The sequence below is a fragment of the Mya arenaria genome, chromosome 6 (assembly GCF_026914265.1).
Source record: "Mya arenaria isolate MELC-2E11 chromosome 6, ASM2691426v1".
NCBI lineage: Eukaryota > Metazoa > Mollusca > Bivalvia > Myida > Myidae > Mya > Mya arenaria.
The window spans coordinates 43,011,815-43,031,685 of record NC_069127.1 but is presented as its reverse complement, the minus strand read 5'-3'; the positions used below and the strand labels follow the sequence as shown (position 1 = coordinate 43,031,685).

General features: G+C 35.4%; 1 protein-coding gene across 1 annotated transcript; it reads left to right on the top strand.

The window, feature by feature from the left end:
- The first annotated feature begins 13,674 nt into the window (after positions 1-13,674).
- On the top strand, positions 13,675-19,180 carry LOC128237820 (pre-mRNA-splicing factor 38B-like). The gene is made up of 2 exons (XM_052953404.1): positions 13,675-13,703; positions 17,911-19,180. Exons 1-2 carry the CDS (start codon positions 13,675-13,677, stop codon positions 19,178-19,180), a joined length of 1,299 nt encoding a protein of 432 aa, XP_052809364.1.
- The last annotated feature ends 691 nt before the right edge of the window (positions 19,181-19,871 follow it).

Genomic DNA, 19,871 nt, shown 5'->3' with positions numbered 1-19,871 from the left:
CATTTTATCAGCTTTTTTACATATGTTTTGTCCAAACATTGTGCACTATCATAGACACTTAACGGAGTGCTGCGGATGTAAATCTTTTCAAATAATTGGTCAAGCACGTTTCTAAAAGGTTAGCCTATCCAACGACTTGTACAGTAATGTAATAAAGTATTCAGTGTAGAATAGAAATACATGATAAGAACAGCGTTTTTTTCAATGATCGTGTAGAGCGGTACATCAAAGAATCTTCTGTGTGTATTGAATTAAGAATGCGATAATTATATTGTTGTATTCGAGATGAATGTACTCGTTTCTAGCTCCGTGATAAATACAACGTTAACAACCTAAATAATTATTTTTTTTAATTTAATTATTTAATTATTTTACAGATCGCCACTCCCCAAGAGGACGTGTGTGTCACGTGCGAGATGTCACGGAAAGGAGTCTCTGATGCCAAGACAGACGACGAGAAGCTTGCTGCTGCATCAGCTCTCGAGAGACACATCAATGCGACCAGAAAAGAGCACAAGGTACTTTATTGGTGTGGGCTGAAAGGAATAAGATTATATGACCGCAAAAAGTACCAGCTGATGGTTTAAGCGACGAGCGCCAGGCATACTTGGCAACTCACGTGCGAAAATACTTGCGGGCGAAGAACAAGTACACAACATGTCCGCTTTCTGAGGAATAGTGCCAAGCGTCTGACATCACTGTATAAGTGGACATATTTCGCTGTTGTTTTGTGTTAAAATACAGATTGTAACGGTATATATGTTATATCGTTTATGTACACATAGTCATTGAATATTGATAATTTAATGTATTTTGTTTTTTAAATGCTAAAGACGATCGCTTGAAAACACACTCCAAGATACTCCGCGAAACATACAGGGACTGTATTTATACCATATATGGTATACAGCATTTATTAATGTAATATCACTACGGGAGATCATTCAATACTTTTTATCAAATATCCGAATATATTAATTAATAGAAAATTTACCAAAAATTGTTGAAAAATAAGCCGGCGATATTTTCATCCTCGTTGTCATGGTTACGTTAACATTTATACAGTGTTTGTGTAGTTACCGAAAGTCTTTTCTATTGTGACCATTCAGTTAAAGTTTCAATTTATTACCAATAATTACATGACAGTAAACTTGCAAATGATTATATGTCTTCGTTTTTTGTTTTATTCAACGTTCCAAGATCGGCATGGTGATGGTCTTTGATATTGAAATTTAGCATTAAAAATATGCATTTCATTATAGTTGGTATTTTTAGAACACACAGATATAGTACTTTGTATTTTTGCAAAAAACCTAATTTTGATAAAATATGCGATAAGGGTCGTTTTCATAGGCCGGCGGTCATTAATTATGTTTATAAAATTCAGTGTTCTCAAAACCACAATCAATGTTTTCTGTACTGACAGCTGGATCTTAAATATTGAACATATCAGTTCAACAATATACAGATAGTGATCTTGGATTCATTGACAGTCAAAACACCATAACTATTATATACTTAACTGATTGCTTATCCAAAAAAAAATCATGCAATAAAAGAAACCGAACAAACAAGCATAAACTTGCAGTATCTTGTTTAAAATGCTAAATTTGGCACAACATTAACAGAACAGAGTTTTGCAATTGTCTACATGTTGCTTAATTATAACATATTTGATGTGTTAATTGTCACATTTTGTATTATTTACACAAAATATGGGGTGACCAACATCTGCATTCTCTTGAAATATGGGATTTTGTGCTGTATTCACTTCAAGTTTCAGATTGTTTGACCATCTCAGGCTGCTGGCACTTCAGAATCTGCAAATAAAATAAATGCAATGCTTTTTAAAAGAATAAAAGTACTAACTACTACTTTGAAGGTCTATGTATGCCAGATAACAATCATTTGAGGCATACACAATTTTACATGTAGTCATAAATTTGATATAGTCACATACTGTAATTTCATGGATTCAAAGATCAAGAAAAAGTAGATGGAATATATTATGTTTGGATATATGGAATGAGTATTTTACTCTCCAAGATAATTGACAACAAAGAAGCATTTTGGAGGAGTCAGAAATGCACTTGCTTAAAATCTTTTCTTACTTTAAGACATTTTCCATTCTCTGGAGGCGGTATGGACTTCCAGACAGAACTATCTTGAACAACATTGTTGTCCATAAATGTCCATTTAGAGCTTTAGCAACCAGGTAGCTATAAAAAAAATACATTTGTGTTTTTACAGAATGTTGAAATGTATTAAGAAGTATTGAGGGATAGGTATAAAACCTTGATGTTTCTGACACTTTTAATCTCATTTGCCTTGTGATATTTTAAGTTTTGTTTAACTGCCTATAGAATAAGTTCTTAAAATGCTCAAATAGAAGAGCAAACAAAATGGAAAAATTGACAAACACGCAGAGGTTCTTGTTTCATTAGAAAATGACATAATCTCATGGCCCGACTGGAAATAATTTATAACTGGCATGAAACAAAATCATTTAGTAATGAAACAAACAGAAAAGATAAACTTAAAAGAATCAAACTTGCTCAAACAATGCTTCTGTTTGGACACATTTTCGTAAAGTGATTGTGAAATACTATTCAATTACCGCATGATGTCTGCTCTAATATAAGTTTTGCTGGCTGGTCTGTCATCATCCCCATCTCCAACCTGTCACAAATAATAACAATTTTTTAAAGTACTAAAAGTGGTTACAATTAACTGGTACATAAATTATTTATATAAGATAAAAAAACACATGGGTATTCAATAAAATACAACATACATGTATAAAATATGTATCTAAATGAACGCTGAATAGTTTATCTTTCTCTTTCACATGCAATGTTTACTTGTCAATTAAAAACAATAGAGCAATAAATAAGACTAGCCTAATCACTGTCCATTTATTTCATTCAGTAAAACATTCAATCCTAAAAACATAATTGTGACTCACGTATTTAGAAAGTACAGAAAGTAACGTTTCAGGTTTGTTTTTGTGTGTTATGGATCATAATGCAGATTGTTCAGAATATTCAAAATGGCCGCAGCCGTTAGCATGACATTAACAAATTGTTTCTACCACTTTTAGATCTTTTTAGCAGCTTAATATCCCAAACAATCGTTGTAAAACCGATACTTAACCGTTTATTCTGATGCAAACAAACAGAAACAAAATGAGAAAACCCTGTACAATATGGCAGGAATGGCAATATTTACATTGTGTCAGAAGCGTTGGAAACGGATGTTGGAGAATTCGTACCCATTCAATATCGTACCGGAATTACTAGTTAGAGGAAGGTACACTTTCCGCGGAAAGTACGAAATCGGTGAATGCTCCTGAAACGATAATTTAGTGGTTATTGGTACTAAATCTCCTTAAATCTGGGAAAACCCGTACCTCAATTGGAACGCGTACCTCAATTGGAACGCGAAGATAGATTAAACGTGACGTTTCTAGTTTTCAAAATATGAAATTTATCTCAGATAAACTCAGCATTACAATTAAATCAGACTTATTTACTCTGCTTCCAAACTAGCAGTAGGATTTGTTATGGCTCCATTTGATGTTGTTCTTGTTCAATATAAACAAAATGGCGCCAAATGCTCGATGGAAATCTTCATCAAGTTCATTGTAGCGTGAAATGCGGATTAATATAAGTTTGATTCCATAAGCTTTTGGTTTCAGCGATACGTAGTGAATTTGTAGGATGTAATAACTGCTTAAATGACAAAAACCGTTTTGCTACTTACTGTAATTCACAGAAGTGAAACAAGCATTCCTATTAAATGAAGTACTATTTTTAACGCATATCCAAATATGGAAGTTCCGATATAAAAAGTACATGTACCTCGGGTGTTTCCGTACTGAATTTCCATTGGTTAACAGAGGTGAAACCCCGCCCAAAATATGTACAATTTGCTTGCCGGCATACACGCGCTTTATATTAACAATGTATGACGAGCTTTTCTGGTTCTAATGTTCATGGTTCAGCGGTGCCCAATTTTTTTATTGCCTATCACTCCGGCAAAAATAAGTAGTCGCTTGCATACACGTACAAACGGTAAGAGGGCTTGTACAGACAAAACGCTTCGCGTTTGTCTACAATTATTTGGTTAAAGCTAGAGAATTCATTTTTTAAGACCAAAGAAGATATTTATTTATGTGGTGTCTACTTATGGGGTGAAGAATCGCCAGCTTATTATGCTTTAAACAATGTTGATTTATTTGACACGCGTGAAAACGATATATCTGAGTTCAGTGATTTAGGCTGTGTAGCTATTACTGGCGATTTAAATAGTAGAACTAGTAAAAAACATTATTTTATCATACACGATAATGCTAATATTTCATTTAACGATTTAGATTATGAACCAGACAATACCCCTGTGCGGGCCTCTGTCGACATTGTAAATAATAGTCACGGAATCAAGTTATTAGATTTATGTAAATCGTCATCAATACGCATTGTTAATAGTAGAGTAGGCAACTTAAATAATTATACATACTTTTCAAATAATGGTTGTTCCGTTATAGATTATCTATTGATGCATGAGCGAAACTTTTCAATGATTGGCGACTTCACTATTTGTCCATTCAATCAATGGAGTGACCACTCACCTTTGCATTTTAAACTGTAATGTAATAATATTACTCAAGAAGATCAAGAAAGATCAGAAATAAAGTACAAATGGAACAATAAATATAGAGAACAGTTTCGCTCAGGAATGATTGGCTGTCTGCCACAATTCAATACTATTATTAATAATATTGATAGCACTAGACAATCTGTAAACGATGCTGATTTTCGAATCTTATACGATCTGTTGCGGATCCTTTATTCTCAAAACGTTATCATCATAGTAATAAACCTTATCCTTTTCGAATGCTTGTGTAAAAAAGAATGACTGGTTTGACGCTGAATGTACTGAAGCGCATACTGTTTACTTACAGTCATTACGTGTATTTAATACCGATAAATCACTTGAAAGTAAATTGTTATTAGTAGAATGTAAGCATGTGTATAAAAGTATTGTTAAAAAGAAGAAGAATGCTGCATTCAGATTAAAAATGCAAGAAATAGAACAACTTTTTGGAAATATTTTAAATCTAATTCCAAACAAACGAATAATAGCTTATCAAATGAAGCTTTTAAAGAATATTTTTCAGCTTTAGGTAGTAGTGTTTTTGAATGTTTCAATGAGGAGTCAGAAAATTTTGGTAGCACAAATGATTTTAATTTAATCAATGATTCATTTCCTGAACTGGGCTAGCCAAAAACTGTCAATGAAATTCATATTGCTGTTAAAGCACTGAAGCGTAATAAATCGCTAGGTACTGATTTATTGATTGAATATTTTATAGAGTCTTTTGATATTTTGTCATCGCATTTGTGTGATATTTTATCGGTATTTTAAATACTGGATATTTCCCCGATAAGTGGATGGAAGCACAGTGGCTTGATGACAAAGGCTCATTAAGATGTATTATATTGATGATATACATGTTCAAGTATGTATAAAATATAATTTTGCCTAGTCGAAATTATTTATTGTTACTTTAATGAGCCTTTGTCATCAAGCCCTGTGGATGGAAGGAGTTATTATACCGTTACACAAAAAAGGAAATGCAGACGATGTTAATAATTATAGGGGAATTACTCTCCTTAGTTGTATGTCTAAGCTTTTTACTACTGTGCTAAATAAACGAATTGAGATTTTCTGTAATGAACATAACATTATTTCGGACAATCAGTTCGGATTTCGGAAAAGGCGATCCACCATCGATGCTATATTTATTCTAATGTCATTAGTACAAAAATATTTAAATTACAAAAAGCGGCTTTATGTTGTATACGTCGATATGATGAAATGTTTTGATTCTATTTATAGAAATGCGTTGTGGCTGAAATTATAGAAATGCGGTTTACAAGGCAAATTATTCGAACAATTAGAGATATGTACCAAAAAGTCAAATCTTGTGTTAAATCTTGTTCTACATATTCCGATTACTTTGACTATGCAGAAGGCCTCCGTCAAGGGGAAGTTATGTCCCCTTTGTTATTTTCTCTTTTAGTTGAAGACCTAGAGTTATATTTACAAAATAATCTAGACTCAGGTTTACTTATTGAGGTTATTGTACTTATTCTATTATTATTTGCTGACGACATGGCTATTGTAGGTGAAACACCAGTTGAAATTCAGCAACATTTGGATAGACTTTCAGAATATTGTAATAATTGGGGTTTATCAGTGAATACACTTAAAACCTAAATTATGGTCTTTCGTAAAAGGGGAGGGCTATTGCCAGCAGAAAATTGGACCTCCAATGGCCAGCCTATCGACGTCGTGAATGATTTTAATTATTTAGGAACTGTTTTTAATTACACTGGAAATTATGCTTTAAACCATGAACATTTAACTGGCAAAGCTTTAAAAGCATTAAATGTGTTAATGTGTGTAAATGTAAGGAGTATGACCTGAAACCAAAGATTTTTTGTCAACTATTTGATGCTTTTGTTGCCCCCGTTTTGAATTATTCTTCCGAAATTTGGGGATTTACTAAGTCTAAGGAAATTGAAAGAATCCATTTAAAGTTTTGTAAACGTTTGTTAACCTTTCAAAAAAATACATGTACAGCAAGTGTGTACGGGGAGCTTGGTAGATATCCTCTCTATGTACATAGATATGTTAGAATTATACAATATTGGTTAAAGGTTACAAATAGCGATAACATTAGAACAAGTAATGTATATAAGTATGCATTATCTGACCGCAATAATAGAAAAAATAACTGGGTATCAAATGTTTAAAAGCTTTTGAGCCAGTATGGTTTTGCGTACGTATTCAATAATCCTAATATGATAAATGAAAAGTACTTTCTAACTGAATTTAAAACAAGAATAATTGATTGTTTTAAGCAAGAATGGTATAGATCCCTTGATAGCCCAATTTTATTTTTGTATAAGGAATTTAAGACTACTTTTGTGTATGAAGGTTATTTTGATTTATTACCTAAAAGCTTACGACTATTTTTCTGTAGACTTAGACTTTCTGCACACCCGTTAAGGATTCAAACGGGTAGATATAATTGTAATCGTATACAACGTGAAGAGAGATATTGTTTATGCTGTAACTCGAGAGATATAGAAGACGAATTTCATTTTATTTGTATGTGTACTCGTTTTGAAACTATAAGAAAGAAATACATTAAACGGTATTATTATATACGTCCGTCTGTTCATCGAACTGTTAAACACAAGAAATAAACAAGAACTTATAAAACTATCCTTATTTGTCAAACAAGCTCTGAGTATTAGAAGATCAACTTAAATATTGATTTATAATTATAATAGTTTTGTTCATCCTCACCTGATTTGAATATTTTTTTGAATGTATCTATTTCATATAATGTATAACCTATGTCATACCATGTGTTTGTTTATTCATTATTCATTTGTGGTTAAAAAGATGATGTACTTTGTACAAGTCTTAATAAAATATCTGTTCTGTTCTGTTCTGTTCTGTTCTGATATGCAACCACGTTCAGCACAATATTCGTCAAACTAAACGTTTTTGATATTCTTGATGTGAATTGAAGAACATTGGTTTTACCACTAAGCCTACAGAACTCAATATACTCCTTATCCTTAGATATGCCTCAGTGATTCCATTCGATCTAATGGCCAGTTGTATTACAGTCTAATCAGAACACCCACATTCAATACTCTTAAAATTAAGTTAGATCTTAAAGTTAGTTATTGAATACGGCCCAGACCTCTCCACGCCCATACATCCCAATTCGGAGGTGAAGATTTTGTTTTGAGCAAATATCATTTGTCTATTCTTCATGTATTATTTCCACAGAACATCTTTTGATTAGGCTTAAACTTTGTATTCTTGAAAATGAGTTATTGAAATGAATATTGTTTAAACCAATTTAAATAATCCTATTTTACTCCAAAATGTGTTAGGTATTGTGCTCATATTTGTTAATTAAAATTATTTTCAACACTGTTCAAGTATTTTTTTTCCATTTCTGAACTATAAAGACAAAGGTGTAATTATGTAATACTTTAATTTCGTTACTATTTTATTTAGATTGAGTATAAAATATAGTGTAACATATCATACAAAGGGCAGGGATCTACACATAAAAAACCTTGACATGTACATCAACCATTAAAATGTTAATCGATCAGAAAACCATCATAGCATCAAAATATCAACAACCGTAACAATATACACATATTAAAGATGTAACTCATGCTTCCCAAAGCCTACATTTATATTATACTTTACAATAGTATATACTTATTAGTTTTATTTTCCCCACAAAACAACACTTTAAAGTGTCAAAATTGCTTAGTGTTATGCAAGTGTTAAAACAAGTTAATGGTGTTTAAAAGTACAATTTATAGCAATCTCAATGCATATACATAGATTACTCTACATCCAATTTACATTATTCAATATCGCGAAAGCAATGCGGAAAACACATGTATGTAACATATTAAATTCGAAAGACATATGGAATAAAATAGTCAAACTGACCAATTATACTGTATTTAAGACTTCTGCGACGCATCAAGCAGACCAGTTGCATATATGAAATATGGTATCTATTGAAAAGATAGTGCCAATGGTCTTTTGGTAACTCTTTGTCATGCGTAACGAATCTACACTGTGCAAACTATCGTTGGATTCAACTGCCTCCGTGAAACATTGATAATTCATTTGCTATAACTCAGTTGTAGGCTCCAGGACAGTGTACTCGTGCTGTGTATCTGTTTCCACAACCGTGAAACCGGTATGGTCTTTATCTGGCGTTGGCGCTACGGCATAGTCATACGGAGCTTGTTTATGACGCTGGTTGGCAATCGGATCAAGAACAAAGTAATTATGACCTTCATATTTGTTCTCTACCGCTAAAGTCGCCGTAGAACATTTACAACCATGAGCATCACCATGCTGTTTCTTTCCTTTGTCAATGTTTTTTGCTACATTATTCACTTCAGGATATTCGGCATTTGTATGTATTGGTTCCTGCGCCTTAGCACGTTGTTTGCCAGCGTTTGATACTTGAGTCTTCGATCCAGCTCCATTAATGTGCGAATAGGTTTCGTCCTGGTCTTCTTGGTCTGCCGTTGGACGGACATGATTCATGTGTGCATGGTTGTATGTATCATTGCTTGTTTCTTCTGTTCTGACTTTAACTTTGATAGAAGAAGACTCCCCCAGGTGGTTATATGTTGTATTGATGTCCCGAGGCTTCAGTGGCCTTCCAGGTATGACATTGGACATGTGAGAGAAAGTATTGTCGAACGACACATCTTTAGAGTTAGCAATGTGCGAATACGTCAAATCAGCAGTAAGATATCAGGTAATGTGGCTGTACGTGTTATCTTGTGGTTCGTTGTTAACAGGAAAGTGTAGCCGCAAGGTGTTATATTCACCCTTCATTATTTCGCCTTCCTTAGACTCATCATGTTTACCAAATCCACTGTCTTCGGAAAAAGACGACACGATGTCTGCAGACGGTGCATCATAGGCTGGGTTAGAATGGTTGTTATTGTTATGTTCCGTGTCGTTGGTTTCCGTATCATCACTTGCATGCCGCCGTTTCATTTTCCTGAAACGGTTTAAAACCTTTATATTATATAAAAAATGTGGGGTTTTGTGTAAACTAATTACAGAAAAAAACAATTTTACGATGAAAAATTAAATATAGATAATATAGATATTTGGTAAATGAGTCAGGTATTGTCGAACACTGAAAAAATAATTACTTTACCTGAAAAAGATTACCAGTCCAATTGTAAACAAGACTATAAGGATAAAACCGCCAACAGAACCGGCTATGACAGAAACTGGAACTGACTCTGAAAGATATGAAATGTGTTGTTTTTTATTAAACGAAGTGAAAAGCTTTCTTTTGTTATTTGTCCAATCTACCAAGAATAACCCGAACCAATAGTGTACATGTGTCACGACGTGTTACATCCTCATTAGGTGAACGAATTACTTGCTGGACCCATTATTACAAGTGTATTTGGTGACATATATCTTAAACACGCAATTAAATTAAATTAAACTAAAAAATATGAATTATTATATAAAAATGATATGTTACACATTTAGAAGAGCAGTTCTGTCTAAATTTCAAAAATTAATAATCAAATAATTCAACTATCGTTTATAACTGTTTTCCTAGTAGTTGACCAATACATGTAGTCTCGCGAATTTCGATATTTAGTTTCAAAGCTATGCAAGGCTATTGTTAGGTAAACTAGGAATCTTTCTTTGGGGTCTTACTTATATCTAATAATGGACTTGAAGTTGCGATCTTGGACAGTGTTGATAGTTCGGCTTCAGTGGTTGGATTGTCCGTAGAGGTAGTAACATTTGTGGATTCATCAGAAGTCGATTTAAAAGATGCTTCTAAAAATATGAATGGACAAAATAAATCATTTATATATAGTATATATTGTCAGTGTCAATGTTTACACTGTATGTTTTGTGTAGGATTATCGTCATTGCTCTGGCAACTGGGTTTGTCCCTGTAGTTTTCATCCTTTTATTGAATTCCATCAAACGTCGGAGCGCACATAAATGACTTTCAGTTTTTTTAATAGATTGGCACTCTTTACAGATTAAAATGCATTAAATACAATTTTGAAATCTTTTAGTGCCAGATCATAATCATTGTCACCCAGTGAGATAAAAAAAAAATGTCACTAGTGGCGAAACTAGTGGTGCTCTCTCGGGGAAATATATTGCAAAATATATCGACTCACTTTCTAAAGAATCATATTTTAAATTAATAAAATATTTATGTTCATTAAAACTACTTACTGAAAGTTGAAGCTGATGTGCATAGTGAATTGTCTGTGGCGTCTATAAAGAAAACAGTTATTACTGTTATTGCTTATGAACTGCACCGTGCAGAAAATGTCCAGATGCCGAATAGCATTTCTGATGGTTGGAAGATAGGTATATTTTAGGAATATTCTGTGCGGGTGGGAAAATCCGATTAAAAGGCATATGCCGGAGCCTCGTTACTCACCGCATTGCGTGCCAAAGAGTCAAAGGTTTACATCCGCGGCGGACACACATGATTAATACTTTTATGCCATCCCTTTGTATAAATTTCGAATTTTATAAACATTGATTTTATATATACGCACTGCTGTTCTTCTTACCAAAACGTGTGATTGACGTTGTTCATTGCTGTCAATGTGAATTTCATTTTGAACGTCATTCAGTTCCCCAAAACATCGGATTTACGCATAGATTGAATACGTTTGTAATTTAGATCTTAAAAACAATTAATTTATATCGTACTGTTTTGACATTTCATGATATATCAACATATTAACATATATATTTCGAGCACTGGACTCATTCCATATCCCATTCGATCAAAGCTAATAAATCCAGCTGTCTGTGACATTCACTTCCATAATTAGTTTGGTACGCGATTTAATACAGCCATAGAAAAAGACAATTTAAATGCAAAAGCAATTTTGCCACAAGTACGAATAATGGATAAAAAAGTATAAGTATGCTCCTTGACACCAAAATGTCTGAGTGTTCACGTTTGCATCTTCACGGTACCACACGTTGCGACGTTTTCTTCCAAAATAATGACACGTTCCATGAACACGTTTCAGCAATAACATGATATCAAAACATATAGGAAACCCATGTAAATAGCACAAGAAACGCGAATCATACTTTCGCGCACAACCAAATAGTAAGGGAGCCTCCGGAATACGTTTGCCAAAACAAGTACTACAGGGACATAATTCATTAGGTAAAAATCGCAAAATTATCCATACAGTTGGATCAAGAATCCTTTAAAAGGTCATGCAATCAATATATGGCGCTTTTGTTTCTACGGGAAATGTAGTCAATGCGAAATAACTATCTTAAGTAGAATGGATCTTACAGCAATTAAATAACAGTTATAATCTGGTTGGCAGATGACTTTCATATCGTTTATGATGTGAATTTATTGTATTGTAGATTTCCAGTAAATAAGAATAATGTTCACATCAATGAATCTGAAATGGTATGCGTCTACGCTAACAATTCTTCAATTTGCCATTTGCCATCAATAAAAAGGCGTAGTCCTATGCATGTGTTCTGTGTCATTTTCTTTCTATAATAAGACAACATTACGACTACCCGGTATCCGGTCTCGAATCTGGGATTTTTGAAAAGCACTCACTCTATCTTCCTGTTCTGTCGAACCCTTTACAGGGAGTTGACATTTAAAATATATAAAAGAAATACTAAAATAATACAACCATACCTGGCTGATAAATTCACTGCCAGCTTAACTATAAATCAAATAAAAATACTGCCGACTCCAAGTTGCCCTAGTAAGAACACCTAATGTTAACCTTTTCACGCCGCGCTTTGTTAGAAAATATTTGAATGTGAGTTGCTACTGTGATCATTCTTAAACATCTAAGAATTAAGTGGCCGATATCTTATTTGTAAATAATAGTTAATGAAGTCAAACCTTAATGATTAAGAATGAGCGGAGTGAGCATAGTGAATAAGCCATTCATTCGATGTGATCACTGAAGAAAATTAGCCTTATTATTGGTTGGCAACACAGCACACATATTTTTTACATTAATGATTATTATAGATTACATCTCTGGGTAATAGGATGTTTTATTAACATTGAATACGGTACCAAAATGCTATCGACTTTAATTAAGTTAGTATATGTATCAACTGTTTGGCACATAATATATTATCTTTCTTGCTATTGGTTGTTACTCCCAAAATAAGTCATCGGTATTTCCACACTTCATTACGGAAACAAGTTTTGCACCTTTTTTAAATACGGCCTGTTATTTTTAACAAACAATAACATGAAACAACCAGTACTATGCAGGATTCTAACTAGCGTTGTTCCCACAAACGATGTTCCACTGACTCAAATCTTTGCCAGAGACGGACTAGGTTCGAGCTGCTGAACGTCAATACATTCTGGAAACTGTCGGTAATGTTTTTTCTTGTTCAGCTTTTCGTTATGTTCATTTTCTGTTATCAAATCAATTGTATCGCATTTATATTGTGGATACTTACTACTAGAGGACGTATTTGGAGTGGATTATTGTCCACTTTGAACTGACAATATTAGCATGAATTTTAATCGTTCTACAACGCTACTATCACTAAAAATGCATGTTACTTAAACAGTCTTACTAATCACAAGCAATGCCTGTCCTCAGTCTTTAAAAGCATGTAATGATTAAAATGATGTATCCAGTCATCTGAAACATCTTAAGTATTGTCAGTATGGCTTTAGTCTTCAAAACTATCTCAATCATTGCCATTGCTGGTATGAAATTATTCATCGCTCAAATGAATTGAATCAATAAATATTTTGTACATAAGTATATAAGTATTCTTGTTACAGAGAACAAAAAAAAAGCCAGTGGACAAAGTACTTACTTGTTGCCGTACTGGCAAAAGTGGAACTCTGTGAATCAATGTCAATGAGCTTAACGGTTGTAGAACTTTCTTTTGGGGTATAACTCGAGGAACTGACTGGTGTCGTTATGTCGCTCGTATCGGGAGTAATTTCGTTCGATGTTTGATCAACGTTATAACGTGTTGTTTGTGGCGACTGTTTGGTCGAAAATGACAAAGTGGTTAGCTGCCGAGTTGTGGTAGGTTGTTGTGTAGATGTGCCTGCAGGGGGTTGGGGGGGGGGGGATGCAACAATTAAATCTTACTGACGCTCCCACAAACATGACGACACTTTCAATACTTATGTACTTTGAATGTGCTACCTAATGAGACTGTGATACTAGGCGTCTCTCGTTCAGTGTCTGGTTGGTTTGATCCTTGTGCCTTCGATGGGAAAAAGGTGCTCGGCTTGTCCCCGTAGTGCTCATTATATTAAAGACCGTTAAAAGAGCATAACAGTCGTTGGCAAATGAACATGTAACACAGAACACAGTTGTGACATTTAGTTACAATAATTATGATATGTGTATTGTACTTATGTGAAGATTCTGACAAGCTATTGTTAACGCGACGTATGACGACGAAGGCTTGCTTATCAAGGGTAAGAATACAGACATTTATTCGTATTTAGTTCCTATAAAGACGTTTACAAACTCAAGATTAAAAAAAAAATTAATTACATCGACATTGTTTATAATGCTTTGAGATGTCACGCAGTGAAACATAAAAGAAAACAAATCAAGCAGTGAACAGATACTACGCTAGAGCGTAGAAAAGTAGCAATAAAATAGAGACGGAGCAATGTCCTGAAAACTTCTGAAAAGCCATTACCATTTTAAAACAGTCATTTGTTTGAATTTACTTGTCTGAAAAATGGTAGAGTTCATTTAGCTCGTGGCTCATTTGATATAAAATTGAGGAGTGTGACATCAAGGGCCTAAAGTCAGAACATATTCATACACTCTGGAAGTTCTGGAAAGGAGACCATTTTTAGTGTAATAATTACCTGCGTAAAAACAGAACGAAAAGAAAAACACTCATTTCATTTTTCCGTCGACTGCTTGGAGTAAAAACTATAAACTTCTATTTTGACGTAATGATATTCAGGTAAACAACTTGGTATTAAACTTCCTTCTACCTGCATATAGACTACATGGCTTAGCAATAATATCGGTGGAAACGATGTAAACTCCTAAACAAAAAGACAATGAAAATTAGGAAATTACTTAAATTATTATTTGTGTACCACCACTAGCAGATCCAGGGGGTGGGGATCTCAAATCTTCCAAGTTTACTTTTAAGGTCAATATGAGAAAAAAGGAATAGTATACGCCCAAAATGCACCATTCCGGACTAGAAATCGTTAATTTTTCATGGATGAATCCCAGACCCCCCTGTCAACACTTTAAATGATATAAATTTCGGTTCTGAAGAAGGGCACAGGTCAAAAGGTTACCCCCCTAAGTTAAGCCCATCAAATCCTGGATCCGCCCCTGACTACAAGTTATATTAATATATGGCAATGAGTTGTTTGTGGACAAATGCACGATCCAGAACGCTTGAGAGGATTTTGTCAAGTGGTTTTGAAATCATTTGCGGGGAACAAGAAGACAGCCATATACAAGGGGGAGGACGTAATTTCGTTTCATGCAAACATTAAGTGGGAAAAATGTTTCATGGCAAACACAATGGCGGATTTGGAATGAAAAGTACAGATTCTGGTGCCAACGTTTGCCTGGTACGAAGACTTTTTCTTTAAATTTTGAAAAAAATATGCGTCTAGTATGTGGCGAAAAACATATTCTTCGATCGACATCTTAGTTTGGTATCATAACTTTAAAGATAAAAAAGTGATTGAACAGATTGTGGCTTATAAGGCAATGTTTACAAATAAACGTGTTGATTTTATCCATATTTTTCGTATTTTCTCGGCAAATAAGGCTGTGCATGATGTATCTGAACTTCATGTATATATTCCATAAAATCCCAACTTCATGGTTATTACTCGACTGTACATGTTTCCATGCCTATTTTTTGTACCTTAACCCCCTATTATGTTTATTGCACGCACATTACACACATTTTGGAGAAATGCAAACAAACTTCTGCACAATCGTTTAGCCTTGAGAGGATACGTTTTTAGTTCTGAGAATCGCTAATGATCACGAGCTTTTCAGGTTGGTATGTGATGTGTATCATAATTTGAAGTCAACGACTTTTTCACTTCAGGAACGGACTTGAACTTCACCATGGCCCGATTTAGCAGGCGGACGGGAAAAATCACAGACAATTACACAAGACCGCAGTGACAATATTGTGGATAAAACCAACACGTTTATTTGTAAACATTGCCTTCTAAGCCACAATCTGTTCAATCACTTTTTTATCTTTAAAGTTATGATACCAAACTAAGATGTCGATCGAAGAATATGTTTTTCGCCACATACTGCACGCATACATTTTTCAAAATTTAAAGAAAAAGTCCACTTACCAAGCAAAAGTTGGCACCAGAATCTGTACATTTCATTCCAAATTCGCCATTTTGTTTGCCATGAAACATTTTTCTCACTTAATGTTTGCATGAAACGAAATTACGTCCTCCCCCTTGCATAAAACCCGCCGATATAAAGACTCGTTAGGTTGCTGATACAAAAGCACGATTTCTAGACCAAAAAATTATATGTATTAAATGGAAAAGATAATAATAAATTGAAAGTATTGTTATCTTAATTTAACCAAGACAATGTTATGGTTCCTATGCATGCACTTCCAATCAATAAGATTTATGAATACATGAAGTGTGAATTAAATACTTTATGATCCGTACAAAAATAAGAGTACAAATTATACCAACGATAGAGTTATGATTCCTATGTACTGCATTAGGTCAACCTGTATTACATTATGGAGATTGAAGTAAATACCTCAAGGACTTTTGGAATTTTTCTCCGGACAAAGATTAAGTATAAACATAAAAAATGGGCAATAAATCTAAACATACTAACGACAAAGATAGCATTCAGTAAATACGGAAGTAAGGATTTCAGCTCCTCTCAATGTTTTCTATCTATATTCATTTCAGTACTTTTTGAGTTATGATCCGGACAAGCAGCTTCCTTCTTGGTGCACACTGTAAAAGTCAATGGGGCATAATTCAGCAATGATTGAAGTTAGGAGTATGGTTCTTCCGCATTACCCTAATGTCACTTTCAAGCTCCATGAAAATCCCATCCGTGATTGTTAAGTAATATTCCGGACAGGGGTGTACCGGATAAACGGACGAACAAGGCGGCATCAGTATGCTTTTCGTCGACATCTTGTAGTTATCATCGATTAAAATATTTGTAAGGGTTCGACTAAGTCCAAAAAAAAAAATTGTTTGTTAAGGGTAACCTTCCCAAAATTTCTAGGTAGGGTAGGTTTTTTTTGTTTTGTTTTTTCAAAATCTGTCGTAAGTTCAGAGTGTTTTCTTGCACATGGCAGTTTTTCCTACATTACTGTCATTGCCTGACTTTGTTTTATCATATAAACAATAATTCTGATTAAAATCTGCATTTATCCGCCCTTCATAACTCTCTATTCGCTAACGAATATATTTTTTTGCTCAGAAACGGATAAAAATAGTTAGGGTCGGCGCATTTTTATAGGTAGGGTCAAGTTACCCGAAACGGACATAATTTTTTCAGGCCTAATGAATAATAATACATTTTAGAATAAATGGCATGCATATTTGAAGTAAACATTTGCACTGGACACATGGTATATACTTCTCCATGTATCAATGCCTGTAAACGATATTCAGATACAAAACAATGTGAATCTTCAACGAAAATTGAATCATTTTTGTATGAGGGCACAATAGACCGTGCACAATGTGGTGTTTGTTGGTGGAATTTCGGAATGTCCCATCGTATCGATTTCATTACTTTTTGATTCAGCTTGCAGAAATAACGTCATGAAACCCCAAACGTAGTTTTGTTTGACAATACATAGTCGTTTAATCCAATGTAAAATATAATATTTCAGCGACCAGTACTTGATTACTCTTAAATCAGTTTGTTATATAAAACATTTGATCATAAACAAAAACAGAAAACACATCGAGAAGAAAATGGACGGTATCCCAGGAAGGCTAATACAGCGGATTCTACATACATTGCTGGATCAAGTGATACATTTTGAGTCGTCCTTGGCTCTAGCAGCAGTTTAGCTTGTACTCCGTGGAGTATGACCCAGAAACAGGAAGCTGACCAACCGTTTACGCAGCCTTGGTTGTCGGTATCCTTTTGTCACATAGCTCTACATTGAACAAGCTTTGACCAGCACGCCATCACCCCCCCCCCTTTACGGTTCGTTTTATTTCCTAGATTAATTTAAAACAGTTAAAAATTAAGTGGTGTTCATCAGTGGCGATAAGGAGACATCACAGAGAGGCAGATTCCAGCAATCAGGAGACATCGCAGAGAGGCAGATCCCAGCAATCAGGAGACAACGCAGAGAGGCAGATCCAAGCGATCAGGAGACATCACAGAGAGGCAGATCCCAGCAATCAGGAGACATCGCAGAGAGGCAGATCCAAGCAATCAGGAGACATCGCAGAGAGGCAGCTCCCAGCGATCAGGAGACATCGCAGAGAAGCAGATCCCAGCGACCAGGAGACATCGCAGAGAGGCAGATCCCAGCGATCAGGAGACATCGCAGAGAGGCAGATCCCAGCAATCAAGAGACATCACAGAGATGCAGATTCAGGCGATCAGGAGACATCACAAAGAGGCAGATCCCAGCAATCAGGAGACATCACAGAGAGGCAGTTCCCAGCAATCAGGAGACATCACAGAGAGGCAGATCCCAGCAATCAGGAGACATCTCAGAGAGGCAGATTCCAGCAATCAGCAGACATCGCAGAGAGGCAGATCCCAGCAATCAGGAGACAACGCAGAGAGGCAGATCCAAGCGATCAGGAGACATCGCAGAGAGGCAGATCCCAGCAATCAGGAGACATCGCAGAGAGGCAGATCCAAGCAATCAGGAGACATCGCAGAGAGGCAGCTCCCAGCGATCAGGAGACATCGCAGAGAAGCAGATCCCAGCGACCAGGAGACATCGCAGAGAGGCAGATCCCAGCGATCAGGAGACATCGCAGAGAGGCAGATCCCAGCAATCAAGAGACATCACAGAGATGCAGATTCAGGCGATCAGGAGACATCACAAAGAGGCAGATCCCAGCAATCAGGAGACATCACAGAGAGGCAGTTCCCAGCAATCAGGAGACATCACAGAGAGGCAGATCCCAGCAATCAGGAGACATCTCAGAGAGGCAGATTCCAGCAATCAGCAGACATCGCAGAGAGGCAGATCCAAGCAATCAGGAGACATCGCAGAGAGGCAGATCCAGGCGATCAGGAGACATCGCAGAGAGGCAGATCCCAGCAATCAGGAGACATCGAAGAGTGCCAGATCCTGGCGAACAGGAGACATCGAAGAGAGCCAGATCCCGGCGTTCAGGAGACATCGAAGAGAGCCAGATCCAGGCGATCAGGAGCCATCGAAGAGAGCCAGATCCCGGCTATCAGGAGTCATCGAAGAGTGCCAGATCCAGGCGATCAGGAGCCATCGAAGAGAGCCAGATCCCGGCGATCAGGAGCCATCGAAGAATGCCAGATCTCGGCGATTATGAGACCTCGCAGAAGGCAGATCCCAGCGATTATGAGCTATCGTAGAGAGCTACATCCAAGCAATCCGGAGACATTACATTGAGGCAGATTCCGACGATTAGAAGACATCGAAAGGCGCAAGATCCTAGCGATTTAGAGCCATCGCAGAGATCCAGTTCCCAGCGATCAGAAGCCATCGCAGACAGATGGATCCCAACACAAAATGAATTTGATGTTCAGAAATGATATTTGTATTTTAACTTTAAATTGAGTCGAACATACATTTACTTATATGAATTGTCGCCAATAAATATATGTATGTACAGCAATTCTATTTCGTTACTGATGCTTGCAAATTATCGAAAATATTTTATAATCGATTTCGGAAATTAAGTGTGAAACAACCACAATACCAAATATACGAAAAGATGTATAAAGTATAAAAGCTTGTACGCATAATCTTGTGAACCAATGAAGTAAGTGTATCCCTCACGTGTATGGGATGTATCATTTCTGGATCGTTGAGCAGGTTTTTATCAATGGGTGGTACCACTGTTACTTTTAATGTAAAATTATTTGAGAAGTATATTGAAAGATAAATAAAAACAATTTATGCAAAATTGTAATTTTATCGAAATAATTGTCAAATTGGCGTTGCATTCAGTGTAAGATCGTATTTTATTTCACGAGTGTGATAGAAAAAAACATATTTTT